The 12,495-nt window shown below is 35.6% G+C and overlaps 2 protein-coding genes across 5 annotated transcripts; one reads left to right on the top strand and one right to left on the bottom strand.

Moving 5' to 3' along the window:
• Nucleotides 1-1,421: 1,421 nt before the first annotated feature.
• Ef-1a-f1 (translation elongation factor eEF-1 alpha chain) lies at nucleotides 1,422-7,751 on the bottom strand. 3 transcript variants are annotated; one of them, XM_006566843.3, is made up of 4 exons: nucleotides 7,598-7,751; nucleotides 3,488-4,327; nucleotides 2,778-3,271; nucleotides 1,422-1,879 (listed from the first exon to the last, which is right to left on the bottom strand). In XM_006566843.3, the coding sequence occupies exons 2-4, from the start codon at nucleotides 4,308-4,310 to the stop codon at nucleotides 1,811-1,813; spliced, it is 1,386 nt and encodes a 461-aa protein (XP_006566906.1). In that variant the 5' UTR covers nucleotides 4,311-4,327; nucleotides 7,598-7,751; the 3' UTR covers nucleotides 1,422-1,810.
• Nucleotides 7,752-8,438: 687 nt separating this feature from the next.
• On the top strand, nucleotides 8,439-12,221 carry LOC410381 (popeye domain-containing protein 3-like). Of its 2 annotated transcripts, XM_393861.7 has the most exons (8): nucleotides 8,439-8,552; nucleotides 9,444-9,667; nucleotides 9,786-9,920; nucleotides 10,019-10,200; nucleotides 10,517-10,756; nucleotides 10,821-10,973; nucleotides 11,086-11,230; nucleotides 11,354-12,221. In XM_393861.7, the coding sequence occupies exons 2-8, from the start codon at nucleotides 9,613-9,615 to the stop codon at nucleotides 11,524-11,526; spliced, it is 1,083 nt and encodes a 360-aa protein (XP_393861.2). In that variant the 5' UTR covers nucleotides 8,439-8,552; nucleotides 9,444-9,612; the 3' UTR covers nucleotides 11,527-12,221. The 2 variants fall into 2 exon arrangements, with proteins under 2 accessions (XP_393861.2, XP_016771008.1); XM_016915519.2 differs by lacking the exon at nucleotides 8,439-8,552 and having other exon boundaries at nucleotides 9,284-9,667.
• Nucleotides 12,222-12,495: the final 274 nt, after the last annotated feature.

Below are 12,495 nucleotides of genomic sequence, written 5' to 3'. Positions count from 1 at the left end.
AAAGTGATTTTCCTTTTCCGCGGATAATTTTTGTGTCACGTTGTGATCGCGAAAGAAGATCGAATTGTTTGTTCGGCGTCCGCGAAAAACGGGCCTCGACAATTAAAGACTGATCAAGACCTGCATTACACTAAATTCTTATAAGATCATTGCATTAAATATATATATATGTATATATATATATATATATATATATATTTATACATACTACGTCTAGTTGTAACGTTAACGAAGAATTTATGCGGAATAAATTATATTTACCATACTCCTCTATCCCTTTTATCTTATCTGTCATAAATTATCCTCCTCTCACGAATTTATCATTGTACGGATAAACGGATCGAATTATTATCATTCGTTGTTTCGATCTAAGAATATAAAAAGAGATCCGAGGTGAGGTGATGCTTTTCCATTTCTTCGTTATCATTGTCGGAAAGATGGGAAAAGGAAAATGAGAAATTTCAATTTTAATACGAGATAGAATTACGAGAAACGATTCGACATTTGAATATCAATTTTCGATAAGGATTGAAATACGGGATTTGTTGTAAAGGAATGATTTCAGGAATTAAAGGAGGAAATAAAGAAACAATGCGATTAAAATTTTTTTTTTATTACATCAACATAATACTGGCTAAGGGTCAAAACAATAGTAGAACGCGTCTATTAGGGGTACCGAGATTAACACAGGCAACTCGGAATGGAAACTCGCTCTCGAGACCAAGGAATCGAAATCGATCGAGCCGATCTCCTCGATCGGGAGTAAGTTTCCCTCGAACCGCTAAAGGGATTGGGAGCACAGTCTAATGTTCCCTAACTAGAGATAAATACATTTCTTATACAAGTAATAAAATTATTCGCAGCGAGGCAACCAAGTCTTGGAACAAATCAGCCTTTAATGAATCCTTCGAAAAGAAATCGATTAAAAAGTCGGGGATGCGAGGCAGCAGCGGGAGCAACCAATTGCATGTGTCCAATTCTGAATCGCATCAGGTTCTTTGTGCCGGGTTTCTGATTGGTTAGGTATACGAGAGTGTGTGTATATATGTATGCATATATGTATATGCGCGCGCGCGCGCACGTGTATGTGTGTACAACATATGGGATGCATATACGCGTATTACGCATTCTCTTTCGCGTTTCCCTCGTAAAAAGCGAGAAGAAAGCGTGGACAAGAGCGTTATCGAGTCGCGGTGCGAGAGCGGAATTTCTGCTGATCTCATGGCCGGCCGCTGCCTCGTGTTTCGTTTCGCGCAATAAGCTGTGATAATCGCACGACATCATCCCGTCTGTGGTCAACTGTTGGTAGTATAGTAATGTTGTTGTTGTTGTTGTTGTTGTTGTTGTTGTTGTTGTTGTCGATACATTTAATTGAAAAACCTAACTACACAGAGTTCAAGGGAACTGAGTATTACGTTTTCTTTTTTTTTTTTTTTTTTTTTTTTTTTTCTTTTTTACTTTATATACGTTTATCATCTTTAAATGGTTGTTTACCTGTAATTGGACACATATTCGTCAATGTAAAGAATTAAGTAAAAACGTAAGAATCCACCTAGCATATGTGGGGTGTGCGCGGGGCATGGGTGAACTGAATGTGCAAATTCGGATAGATGCGCGGATTCAATACTACCGGATAATGTAACGGGGGTAAGCACAACATCTTTTCATTTTTTGTATTATTATTATTAGTCGAGTATGAGTTGAATGGAGCAGCCGCGGCACACTGCATCCTATCCAAGGACCTCATCGCGGAGGAGACACTCGTCGGGCACCAGCCGGCGGACTGCGAGCTTCCGAGGAAGCTTGATGGTTACTTTTTCTTCTGGGCTTTCTCCGCGGCCTTTGTGACCTTGCCCTGGGTATCTTTAAAGGTGACACTCTATGAAACATAAGAAATTTTAAATGTTAATATTTTTTCCCAAAATTTTTACCTTACGTATTTTTTTATATCGTCGAATATCGATGGAAAAGAATTTCCATCGATATATCACGATATATTTCAAACGTTTATTTCGTATCCAAATTATCGGTGGCATCGTTAAATACAGAGTATTCGTCCATCTATTTTTTTATCACAATTGATGTTGCGTTATCATTTATTTACCAAATATTTCACGTTATCGGACCAGGGTTGAACGTCATTCATTTTTTTTATATCCTGATGAAGTATTCTCTATATATACCCAATATTTGAAAAAATAATTCATCTTTTTCAAATTTTAATCGTACTAAAATTTCTTTGCTATAACTTTCTTCGAAATTCAAAAATATATTGGCAAAATATCAAAATTATTTTGAAAATTTATTTTTTTTTTTGTATAGAAATAATTATTAATTCCATTGGAAATGTATTATTATAGATTGTAATTTTTTTTTCTTTTACGACAAATTGAAAAAATATTTTTGTATCGCGGAAATGAAGTTCTGATGGTTTACTATATCCGAAATTAGATTGCATGACAAGAACGAAGAGATGTCAGATGCCTGGAATAAAACGAGAAAAGTCATTATACTTTTGTCATATTGCCATGACATTTGAGTCATTGAAAATTACCAAATATCAAAGGTGAAATTATCGCATTACGACCTGTATAGATTAATCTTTCCAATTTTTTCAAATTAATTACCACGAATCGATGAATTTATAACATTTTACAAACACGATTGAAAGCGCGAAAGATCTTTTACAAAAATATTATATTTATATCGATTTTAATTCATCGATGCGTGATTACGTTGAAGTTAAAGAAGAAAAGATGAATAGAAGAGAAGCGTACCTTAATGACGCCCACAGCGACGGTCTGACGCATGTCGCGAACCGCGAAGCGACCAAGCGGAGGGAATTCCTGGAAAGCTTCGACGCACATCGGCTTAGTAGGTTGCAACATCACGATCGCGGCGTCTCCGCTCTTGATGCTCTTCGGATTCTCCTCGGTGGTCTTGCCGGTACGGCGGTCGCATTTCTCCTTGATCTCCGCAAATTTGCAAGCGATATGAGCGGTGTGACAATCGAGCACCGGTGTATAACCGTTGCTTATCTGCCCAGGATGATTGAGGACGATCACCTGCGCTGTGAAATCGGCTGCCCCCCGTGGCGGTTGATTTTTCGAATCTCCCGCCACGTAACCACGCCTCAACTCTTTCACAGAAATGTTCTTCACGTTGAAGCCAACGTTGTCCCCGGGTAACGCCTCCGTCAATGCCTCGTGATGCATCTCGACCGATTTCACTTCGGTGGTGAGCGCTGCTGGAGCGAATGTTACCAGCATACCTGTGCGTCCAACATTCAACATTAATGCGCGATATCTGATACGAAAGTTTAACTTTTAAGAAAAAAACTAAGAAATTTCTTCGAGTGATTTTTTGAAGGGAAACATGCGTGCGACGAGCAATTAAAATTTCATAAATTTTAAGGATCCAAGAAACGAAAGATTCCTCGATTCTCTGAGCTCGCACGCTTAACACCGTTCCTAATATCGATCCATACCTGGTTTCAAAATACCGGTCTCCACCCGACCGACCGGTACAGTACCGATACCACCGATCTTATAAACGTCCTGAAGCGGTAAACGAAGAGCCTTATCGGTAGGTCTGGACGGCGGTAATATAGCGTCGAGAGCTTCGATCAGGGTCTTTCCGTCAGCGTTACCATCTTTGCGCTCCACTTTCCATCCCTTGTACCACGGTGTCTTCGGCGAGGGTTCCAACATGTTGTCGCCGTGCCATCCGGAGATCGGTACGAACGCGACCGAGGCTGTGTTGTAACCGATCTTTTTTATGTACGATGACACCTCTTTCTTGATCTCCTCGAAACGGGCCTCCGAATACGGAGGATCGGTCATGTCCATCTTGTTCACTCCAACGATCAACTGCTTGACCCCAAGCGTGAACGCCAGCAAAGCGTGTTCGCGCGTCTGTCCGTTCTTCGAGATACCAGCTTCGAATTCACCTATACCAGCCGCGACTATTAACACGGCACAATCGGCCTGACTCGTCCCGGTGATCATATTTTTGATGAAATCGCGATGCCCAGGCGCGTCTATGATCGTCACGTAATATTTCGCAGTCTCGAACTTCCACAGGGCGATATCGATCGTGATACCACGCTCGCGTTCAGCCTTCAGCTTGTCCAACACCCAGGCGTACTTGAACGAGCCCTTGCCCATTTCTTGAGCCTCCTTCTCGAACTTTTCGATGGTACGCTTGTCGATGCCGCCGCATTTGTAAATCAGATGACCGGTAGTCGTCGACTTGCCCGAATCAACGTGGCCGATCACCACGATGTTTATATGAATCTTCTCCTTACCCATGTCGACGCTCTAGCTACCTGCAAAATTCACCACCTACGTGAATACTCGCTTTTCGCTATCGATTTCTGCCTCGCCTCGTGGAAACCAGATTAGGCGTCGCGCGCGATATTCTTTTCACAATGTGTTAATTTACTTTTGATTATGAGAGAGAGAGAGAGGAAAGAGAGAGAAAAGAAACTTTAACGATATTTTATCCGTATAAAAATAGCCCTTTTTTTTTTTTTTTTTTTTAATACACCTTTATTCTAAACTTTTAAGATTTTTACTCTCGATTACAACTTTCTTTTGACACGATATAAATAAGCTCGGCCAAAGATAAAGGCCAGATGCACATATATGTTCTAATCGATAATTCATTTTAAATTAACTTTATACCGATTCCTTCGAAATTTGAAATTCTAAAACGTGATTATTATTTTTACGCTGATTTCACATAGTGAATATCATTTTTTTAAATAATATGCACGTATCATTGATTCGTTTTATGTAGCCAATTTTTATGACTGAACACGAACCAAAAGCGAGAAATCACTGGATTCACCGAATTAATCCTTCTCGTATATATATCCCTGTTCATTTACGTATAATTGGCGGTATATGTCATTAATGATTGATTGGAATTCGATATCACGGAAATTATTCGTTATACGCATGGGGATACGAAACATTGATTCGCGACCAACCAACCAAACCGTACGGATCACGGCTGATCGTACGCTTGCCTATACTACTGGCATACCAGATATTCCAGATGGTCGGCAACAGTTTTTCGTTAACAAACTTTGACGTGATCGCAATTGTCTCAATTCTGTGTTTCATTTTGCCACGCGATAGAAGTATCATATCTTAACGTTAAATCCGCTGTAACATTTATGCAAATAATATTAAACAATTGAACGTGATAAACAATTAATACATATCTCTATATTGAAAATTTAAGAAATTGAATTCGTTAATAAAAATATATAAAGTATAAAATTTGTCATTTAATAGAGTCTATTAAAGGATTTTTTTTCAACGATAATTTATTATCTTTTTATAAATGCAAGAGTATATATGATACGATAAACTCGAAATTACAGTCTTTTCTTTTTTCAGTACATGATTTTAAGTCACGAGAAATATTATTTGTATTCATTGAAAAAAGTACTCAAATATCGGTTACGTAACAAACGTTTCCTGCGTTGACACGTTTATGTGTACGCTTCACACAGTGACAAGGAGCTGTATCGATTGCTCGAATTCAACGAATCATGTAGCTATTTAGAATAATTTGCGTTCAATGAACGTATGAAATTAAGCTCGTAAAACATTCGTTATGATTCGAAATTTATCAAATTGAAAATTTATCTAGATGATATCTGAGAAGATTGGATAAATTAAATATATCTAATAATAATTTAGATGAAAGGCATAAAAAAAAAAATATCGAAAAGATATTATATGAAACAAATTCTATGAAAATACATGAAAATTTGAAATTAGATACAATTTTTTCTAAAACTTATTATACGAGATATTTCGTTTCGTATTACAAATATTTTGAAAAAAATTACTTCGTTGACTTATCTTATCTTATCTTAACTCTCTCCTCGCCACGTTGCGTAAAAGACTGTTGATAAAGACTTACAAATTGAATAGCAACCCTTCAAGAACATACTCCCCATACTGCTGCAACTATCTTTCTCCAACGAGCAAAATGGAAATTGTTCATTTTTTCCATTAAATTTCAAATATTCGCTCTAAGATCCGTTACATCTCGTTAATATTAACACCTTCTATGAAATAATTTGGCAAAATGATCGAATCTTATAATTTTCGTTAAAAATATATTATTAGAAAGTTACGAATGTTTGATTATTAAAAAAGAAAACGAGCGAAATTTCGTTGGCATGATCGATGGACTGCGTAACACTTTTCTCCTTAGGATAAATACTCGATTGGCGATGGACGGTCACGATTACAATCCGATTCCTCTAGGATTATTGCAGTTTAACTTATATCACTTCGTAATTGCTCGTTCGAACAGAGTTCGTTGTACGTTATCGACTATCGAAGGAACAATTAATATTTACGTGTCAACGGAGGCTAGCTGGCGAACCGCGAAGGGTATTGATTCGACGAAAGGGCCCCATGCGGGCCACATCGAAAATACCATCGGTACGAGTATGCGCGCTTATTCACTCGAGTCCTACTAAAAAAAAAAAAAAAAAAAAAAAAAAAAAGATCAGATTCTCTTTCCGTTTTAATTTTCACTCGACGAAAAATTGATTCTCGCGATCCAATCCCCACTTTCGATCGATGTTATTTTTTAAATTCTATTATTTATCGTTATCACTTTCTTCTTTTAAATTATTATACTTATTTTTTTCTTCTTTCACATTTTCACTTTTCCCACAAATTTTAGATAGAATAAAACTCGAACGACTCAACGATCCCGCAGAATCACGCTAATGAAGCGCACACGTTCGATAGCATGCAACGATTCGCATATGCCGGCCTCTTCTAATAATAGTCGGAGCGACCGAGCGAAGCAGCCATTTCGCGACCAACAATTTCAAGCTCGCGATTCTTGCATCGCCTATCGAACTACTTCAAACATTCGAGAATTTCTCGAAAGAATTACACGATTCATCGATCCCAATTTCCCCGATCGTAGAATACGTAGATCGTATACACGTTTCGCGACATTTCGACACGCAACTCGTATGATGCAACTGCTGTTGTTCGGGGGTAAAGAGGTTAAGGCGAGATTAAATAGCCGGTCCACTGTTAAAACGAATTCTTATACGCTTACCTATTTCCCAACAGGATTTTGGAAAATTGAACACAAAGTAAAAAGATTAGTGATGATTCGATCTCGTCTCGTGAACGCGAATCAAACTAGTGCAATATCGTCGCGCAACGATCGCCTTCGACCGCTCGCGTAATGGCCGCGGTAACCAACTAGTGGCGCACTTCTCGCCAAGTCCCCGGTCCCTCGCCTACTGCTACTCTACCCGACCGACCATTTCTTTCTACCAATATCCTTGGTTATAAAATCACGTACACGGAACGAATCAACTGGAAAAATATCGAATTGATTGATTACTGATGAAATAATGCGAAATATATGCACAGGGCGGATTTGCACCGAATCAATATGTCGGCAAGCGGCCGGCTCTGATTAACTTCCGCGTTGCTCTCTTATACCATATTCTATTCCAGGTTCAAGATGAATCTCTAGTGCGTCGCGTTATCTTGTGAAATAGTTTCGACCGAAGTTGAATTGGTATGATTTTACTTACCGGTATCGACGGGATGGAGAGGCTGGAAAATCCGCGTGGTATCGCACGTATTTCCGTGGTCGCTTCTAGCCACTAGGACGGGACACGGTGACAGAGAGAGTTGCGAAGGGAGAGAAGGAGAAAGGGCGAGAGGAGAGCGAGAGGAGGAAGCTGGGGTGAAATCGCAGTGTCATCTGCTGGCGTAGCCTCTGGCCAAGGGTGAAAAGCGCATGTGCTATCGAGATAGACGATGGTGGTCCGCAAACCCGATTGGACGGGCTAGTCTCGACCGTCTATTTTTCCCCAAACCTACCGTAGCGTTGCACGGTCTTGACCGATGATGCATCCGTGAGAATGTAGATTTCTGAACAGTCGGATGAAACCTCGGTCGGTGTATTACGACCGAGCGGCCGAGCGTATGCTTGCGACCTCTCGCGACGGATGCAATCTTCTATTGGGTTGACGAACGCGTATATTTGCTCGAACGATTGTTCAAGACGTTGACCCTCTTTCTACAACTTTTTCTCGATGGTGTCAGATATCGTTTCAATAATCATTGTGTATCTTGCTTCGAATTTTTATTTCGTTTATTATTTTCGTTTTATTTTAATATTTTCTTATTTTTATTTGTTTTTTTCTTAATATAACATATTTGTTACTTTGAAAAATTGTTAATTTTTCATTTTCTCTTCAATATATATATATGTATATATTTTTTCATTTTAACCTAATTTTTACCAAACGTATCATTAATTTTTTATTTGATAATTTTCTATAGATTTTCAAGAATGTTTTATCGATCATTCTTTAAATTAATTTCTGATCTAACGAATAATTATTCGAAGATTATATAATGATTTACGTTGTGTATATTAAGTCGAATAATAAATTATATTGTTCAATTTGTGCAGTTTCAATTTTGTTGATGTTCGTTTGATAATGCAAGATGCGAATTGGATCAAGTGAAATGAAGAAAGTATGATTTTTTTGTATTCTTAACTCGAAAAATATTTATTATAATTATAAAGAAAAGAAAAGATTATTAAATGATATAATATCTAATATAAAAAGAATGACAAAGATATAATATTACATAGTTCGATCACTTAAAGTTATCACATAAAGTTCAATTTCAAAATTCTGACCAAAGTAACGTACTTTTATGATATATTCGCGGTCTAAACTTTTCTATTTGTTAATAAAAAAACATATCCTTAGTAATCTTTGATATTCTACGTGATTTCATTCATTAGCCATTATTTGACACTTTTATTGATTTCAGTAGCATAGTTTGATGTAATATAATTTAAGAGTCTAAAAACAATTTAAGAATCAAAAAATAATTATTTTTAGACTTAAAAATCATTATAATATTCTAAATAAGAAAAATAGCTTTAAAATATATAATATAACGTTAGAGAATATAGAATTAGAAAATTTAGATGAGGATATTTTTAAATATTTATATTAAGAGATTTTCAAGAAAGAATCGTAAGATTTATAAAATCTTCTCGATCTATGAATTCTTAGAATATTGATATTAATGGTGGAGAAATAAGTAGAGAAATTGGACGAATTTAATTTTTAAGAATTTAATATCAATATTTAATAAATATTAATATTAATTTTAATAATTGGAACTTTATTATTTTCAAATAATGTTATTTTTTTTTTGCAAATATTTTCAAATAATATAAATATATATATGATGTTAATTTTTAAATTTATTTATGAAAAATCATCTAACTTATCGATGAAAAATATTCCGTACAATCAACTTTATCAACGAGTTTCTAACTTGCCTACAATGGATATAACTTGTTGAAAATTATTTGCATCATCAACACGGAATCTAATCGATCTTAAGAGTTGACGCAAGCGCCAAAGGGGGTGGCATACGCCGCGCCCCTGCTTCGAGACTGGTAAATTTCACCAAAACAAACCAGTGAGCATGGATGCTAGGAACGAGTAGCTGTTAGAGATTCATCGTTCTTCTCTTTCCCTTTACATCATTCATCGATAGCGATTTAGTCAACATGAGTCCTGGACTTGGACACGACCCTCTTCCCTCGTACAATATCACCGCATTAGGTAAAATTTAACGCTATATTTGTTTTCCTCCTATGTAATTTCTATAATCTGTGATTATTAAAGCGTACAAATTTTTTAAAACACAATTTTGTTTTTTTTTTTTTTGTACTATTTTCAGGTAACACAGCATTGTGTTTGTGGCAGCAACCGCAGCATATATTATTTCAATTGGCGAATTTTTGCTTTGCGTTGTCATATTCGGCGCCCTCCTCTAGAAAAGGGATATTATTCATGCATTCTGTTTTAATAATAGGTAAATTGATTTATCATTCTTTCAATGACCAGTGACTTTACAAGTATTTAGAATTTAAATTAAATAACACTTTATTTTTCGAAATTCATTTATTTCAGGTTTTATGTTATTATCTGGTTGGGCATGGCACGTGATTTGCGCACCGGATATTTTCTCTTGGAATTTTAGTTTCTTGGTGCTAAATATCGGTCAATTGGTTTATATCGTTTATCAAATGAGACCGGTCCGTTTCGACCCTGAATTAGAGGAAGCGTATCATACGCTTTTCTATCCCTTTAAAGTGAGTACGTTGAAAAGTGAATATACTAAAAATGATTACTCACGCGATTCAACTCCTTAATCTTTCGCGTGTCTGTAGATTATTATCGAATGTTCTTAACGTAAAATTCTTGTTTCCCTGTTATTATGTGACAAAAGTTTTTAAATATTTATTCTCGTAACAAAATAATATTTATGATGTACATTTGTAATGGGAGAACATCGTAAACATTAATTTTTTATAAAATGAAATTTCAAAGGAAAGAAAGTATATAAGAAATCGTTGCATCATTCAATAATTATAAATAAAAGTTGGCTAATGTTTCTTTTAAAAATAGGTATCTCGGCTGCAATTTAAAAGATTGGTATCTCCAGAATTTGCATCGATAATGTCTTTGCACGCTGGTGAAGCGTATGCAATGCAAAATTTAACGCGTACCGACAGATTGGGATTATTGCTGAGCGGCAAAGTGAATGTTCTTAGCGATTCGAATTTCTTACACCCTATTCTGCCTTGCGAATTTTTAGATTCACCGGAATTCGAAAGTTCTCGAGCATCCGTCGATGACAAATTTAAGGTAAATAAAAAATTGAAAAAAATAGAATATTATTTGAAATAATTGTAGTTTAATCGTTCTTTAGGTGACGATTGTTGCCGCAAGTTCGTGCAGATATTTATATTGGCAGAGATCTGCATTAGAATATCTTTTAGTAAAGGAAGCATATCTCGCGACAGTTTTAACAACGCTGGTTGCCAGAGACATCGCGACAAAACTGTACGCTATGAACAATAAGGTAACAGTAGTTGCTAATTACTGAAATTATTGATATTTTTTCATCTACAATCGGATTGAATCAAAGACTATCGTCTCGAGAACATCTCGTTCTCAGCCTAATTTTTGGTTAGATTGTTACAGATAAAGGATCACATTTGGATATAAGACTTCCAACGATCAGTGCAGGATTAACGATAAGCGGCGAATATAGAAGTCCAAGAGCATCCAGACAAGCATTGATTCGCAGAAAAGAATCATCTTTGTCTTCCGATAATGGTAATGATTTTTTTTTATTGAAGAAAGAATTTTTAATCGAAGAAAGGAGAAATAATAATTTGTGAATATGTTCTTTCTTTATTAATAATCTATAATTATCTAAATGATTAATAATTTTCGCAGGTATTTCTAATTTAAAAGATCGTCCAGCGAATAATCTGTCGAAGAAAGGAGTACCAAATATGGAACCGCTTCCTGAAATGCCGTCTTGTGACGATTTGGCATCCAGTGGTGTAGAAAGTTGGTTAGATTCATCGAGCAAGTATCACAGTTGCGAGATTGTGGACGAAGAATAGCAGGAAGCTTCCTTAACGCCGGACACATTTTACGAAGAAGATAGCGATTAGTGTCCGCGTTAAGGTATTGTAAGATGAACACTCTAGTATTTTTAACAAAAATTATACAACATTTCGATCTATATGAAAGAAAAAACTCTTTTTTAAATTATCCAAAAATTATTCAAAAGTGCTGTTTATTGCGTCTTTCTGATCTGTGAACGATACGAACGAACAAATCAATTAATTTGACAAACGAAATGTTTTTCACTTATAAAACCTTGGGAAATCTTTTCATAACATTTTCAAAGAAATATGCCGTTTCATTTGCACAAATATAGCTTGAAACAAATAGATTATATTTTACTTCATATAACAATATACAATTATATTAAATAGATAAAATTATTTAAAGACGTAGTATGGAAGAAAAAAAAAAAATCATAGATAGCCTAAGTGAATGAACACCAAGTGGAATAAAGATATAATCTCTAATTCGTAAAACGAACGGATCCTATAATGTTTACTCGAACAATAAAAGTGGGTCTACATTTACTGTATATCAAATCATGTGGATGGAAAGTGTTGCCTATTAAAATATAATACACGTTAAGATACACCCACCTTAAGACGCATCGAAATCTCAGGTGTAGTGTTCAAAAAAATGCATTTTTATGAAATTTATGAAATTTAATAAATTGACGTACGTGTTATTATTTCATTTATTTTTAAAATGAATTTTCAAGAAGCGTTTTCACGTAAATTTTTTAAATTTCACATATATGTAAGTTACAATTTTGAGAAATAATATTAAGATACCGCGAATATGGATGTAACTATCGTGATATTAATTAACAACTTTGTTAATCCATAATGGGTGGCTATATACGATTAACATAACGATCGAGCAACTACAGTTCTACACGTTAATTGCGTTTAAGTGCTTATTATACAATAAGATATTTAAAGATAAATTATTATCATTTAATT

This window comes from Apis mellifera, linkage group LG12, assembly GCF_003254395.2.
Source record: "Apis mellifera strain DH4 linkage group LG12, Amel_HAv3.1, whole genome shotgun sequence".
Classification (NCBI taxonomy): domain Eukaryota; kingdom Metazoa; phylum Arthropoda; class Insecta; order Hymenoptera; family Apidae; genus Apis; species Apis mellifera.
This window is presented reverse-complemented; position numbering and strand designations above follow the sequence as displayed.

What these genes read in the sequence shown, in the direction of transcription:
- Ef-1a-f1 (XM_006566843.3), bottom strand. Translation starts at nt 4,310, where the DNA reads ATGGGTAAGGAGAAGATTCATATAAACATCGTGGTGATCGGCCACGTT. An exon ending in GACCGGTATTTTGAAACCAG is followed by an intron (nt 3,272 to 3,487) that starts GTATGGATCGAT and finishes TTGGACGCACAG; the next exon opens with GTATGCTGGTAACATTCGCT. An exon ending in TCGCTGTGGGCGTCATTAAG is followed by an intron (nt 1,880 to 2,777) that starts GTACGCTTCTCT and finishes TATGTTTCATAG; the next exon opens with AGTGTCACCTTTAAAGATAC.
- LOC410381 (XM_393861.7), top strand. Translation starts at nt 9,613, where the DNA reads ATGAGTCCTGGACTTGGACACGACCCTCTTCCCTCGTACAATATCACC. An exon ending in TGTACGCTATGAACAATAAG is followed by an intron (nt 10,974 to 11,085) that starts GTAACAGTAGTT and finishes ATTTTTGGTTAG; the next exon opens with ATTGTTACAGATAAAGGATC. An exon ending in ATCTTTGTCTTCCGATAATG is followed by an intron (nt 11,231 to 11,353) that starts GTAATGATTTTT and finishes TAATTTTCGCAG; the next exon opens with GTATTTCTAATTTAAAAGAT.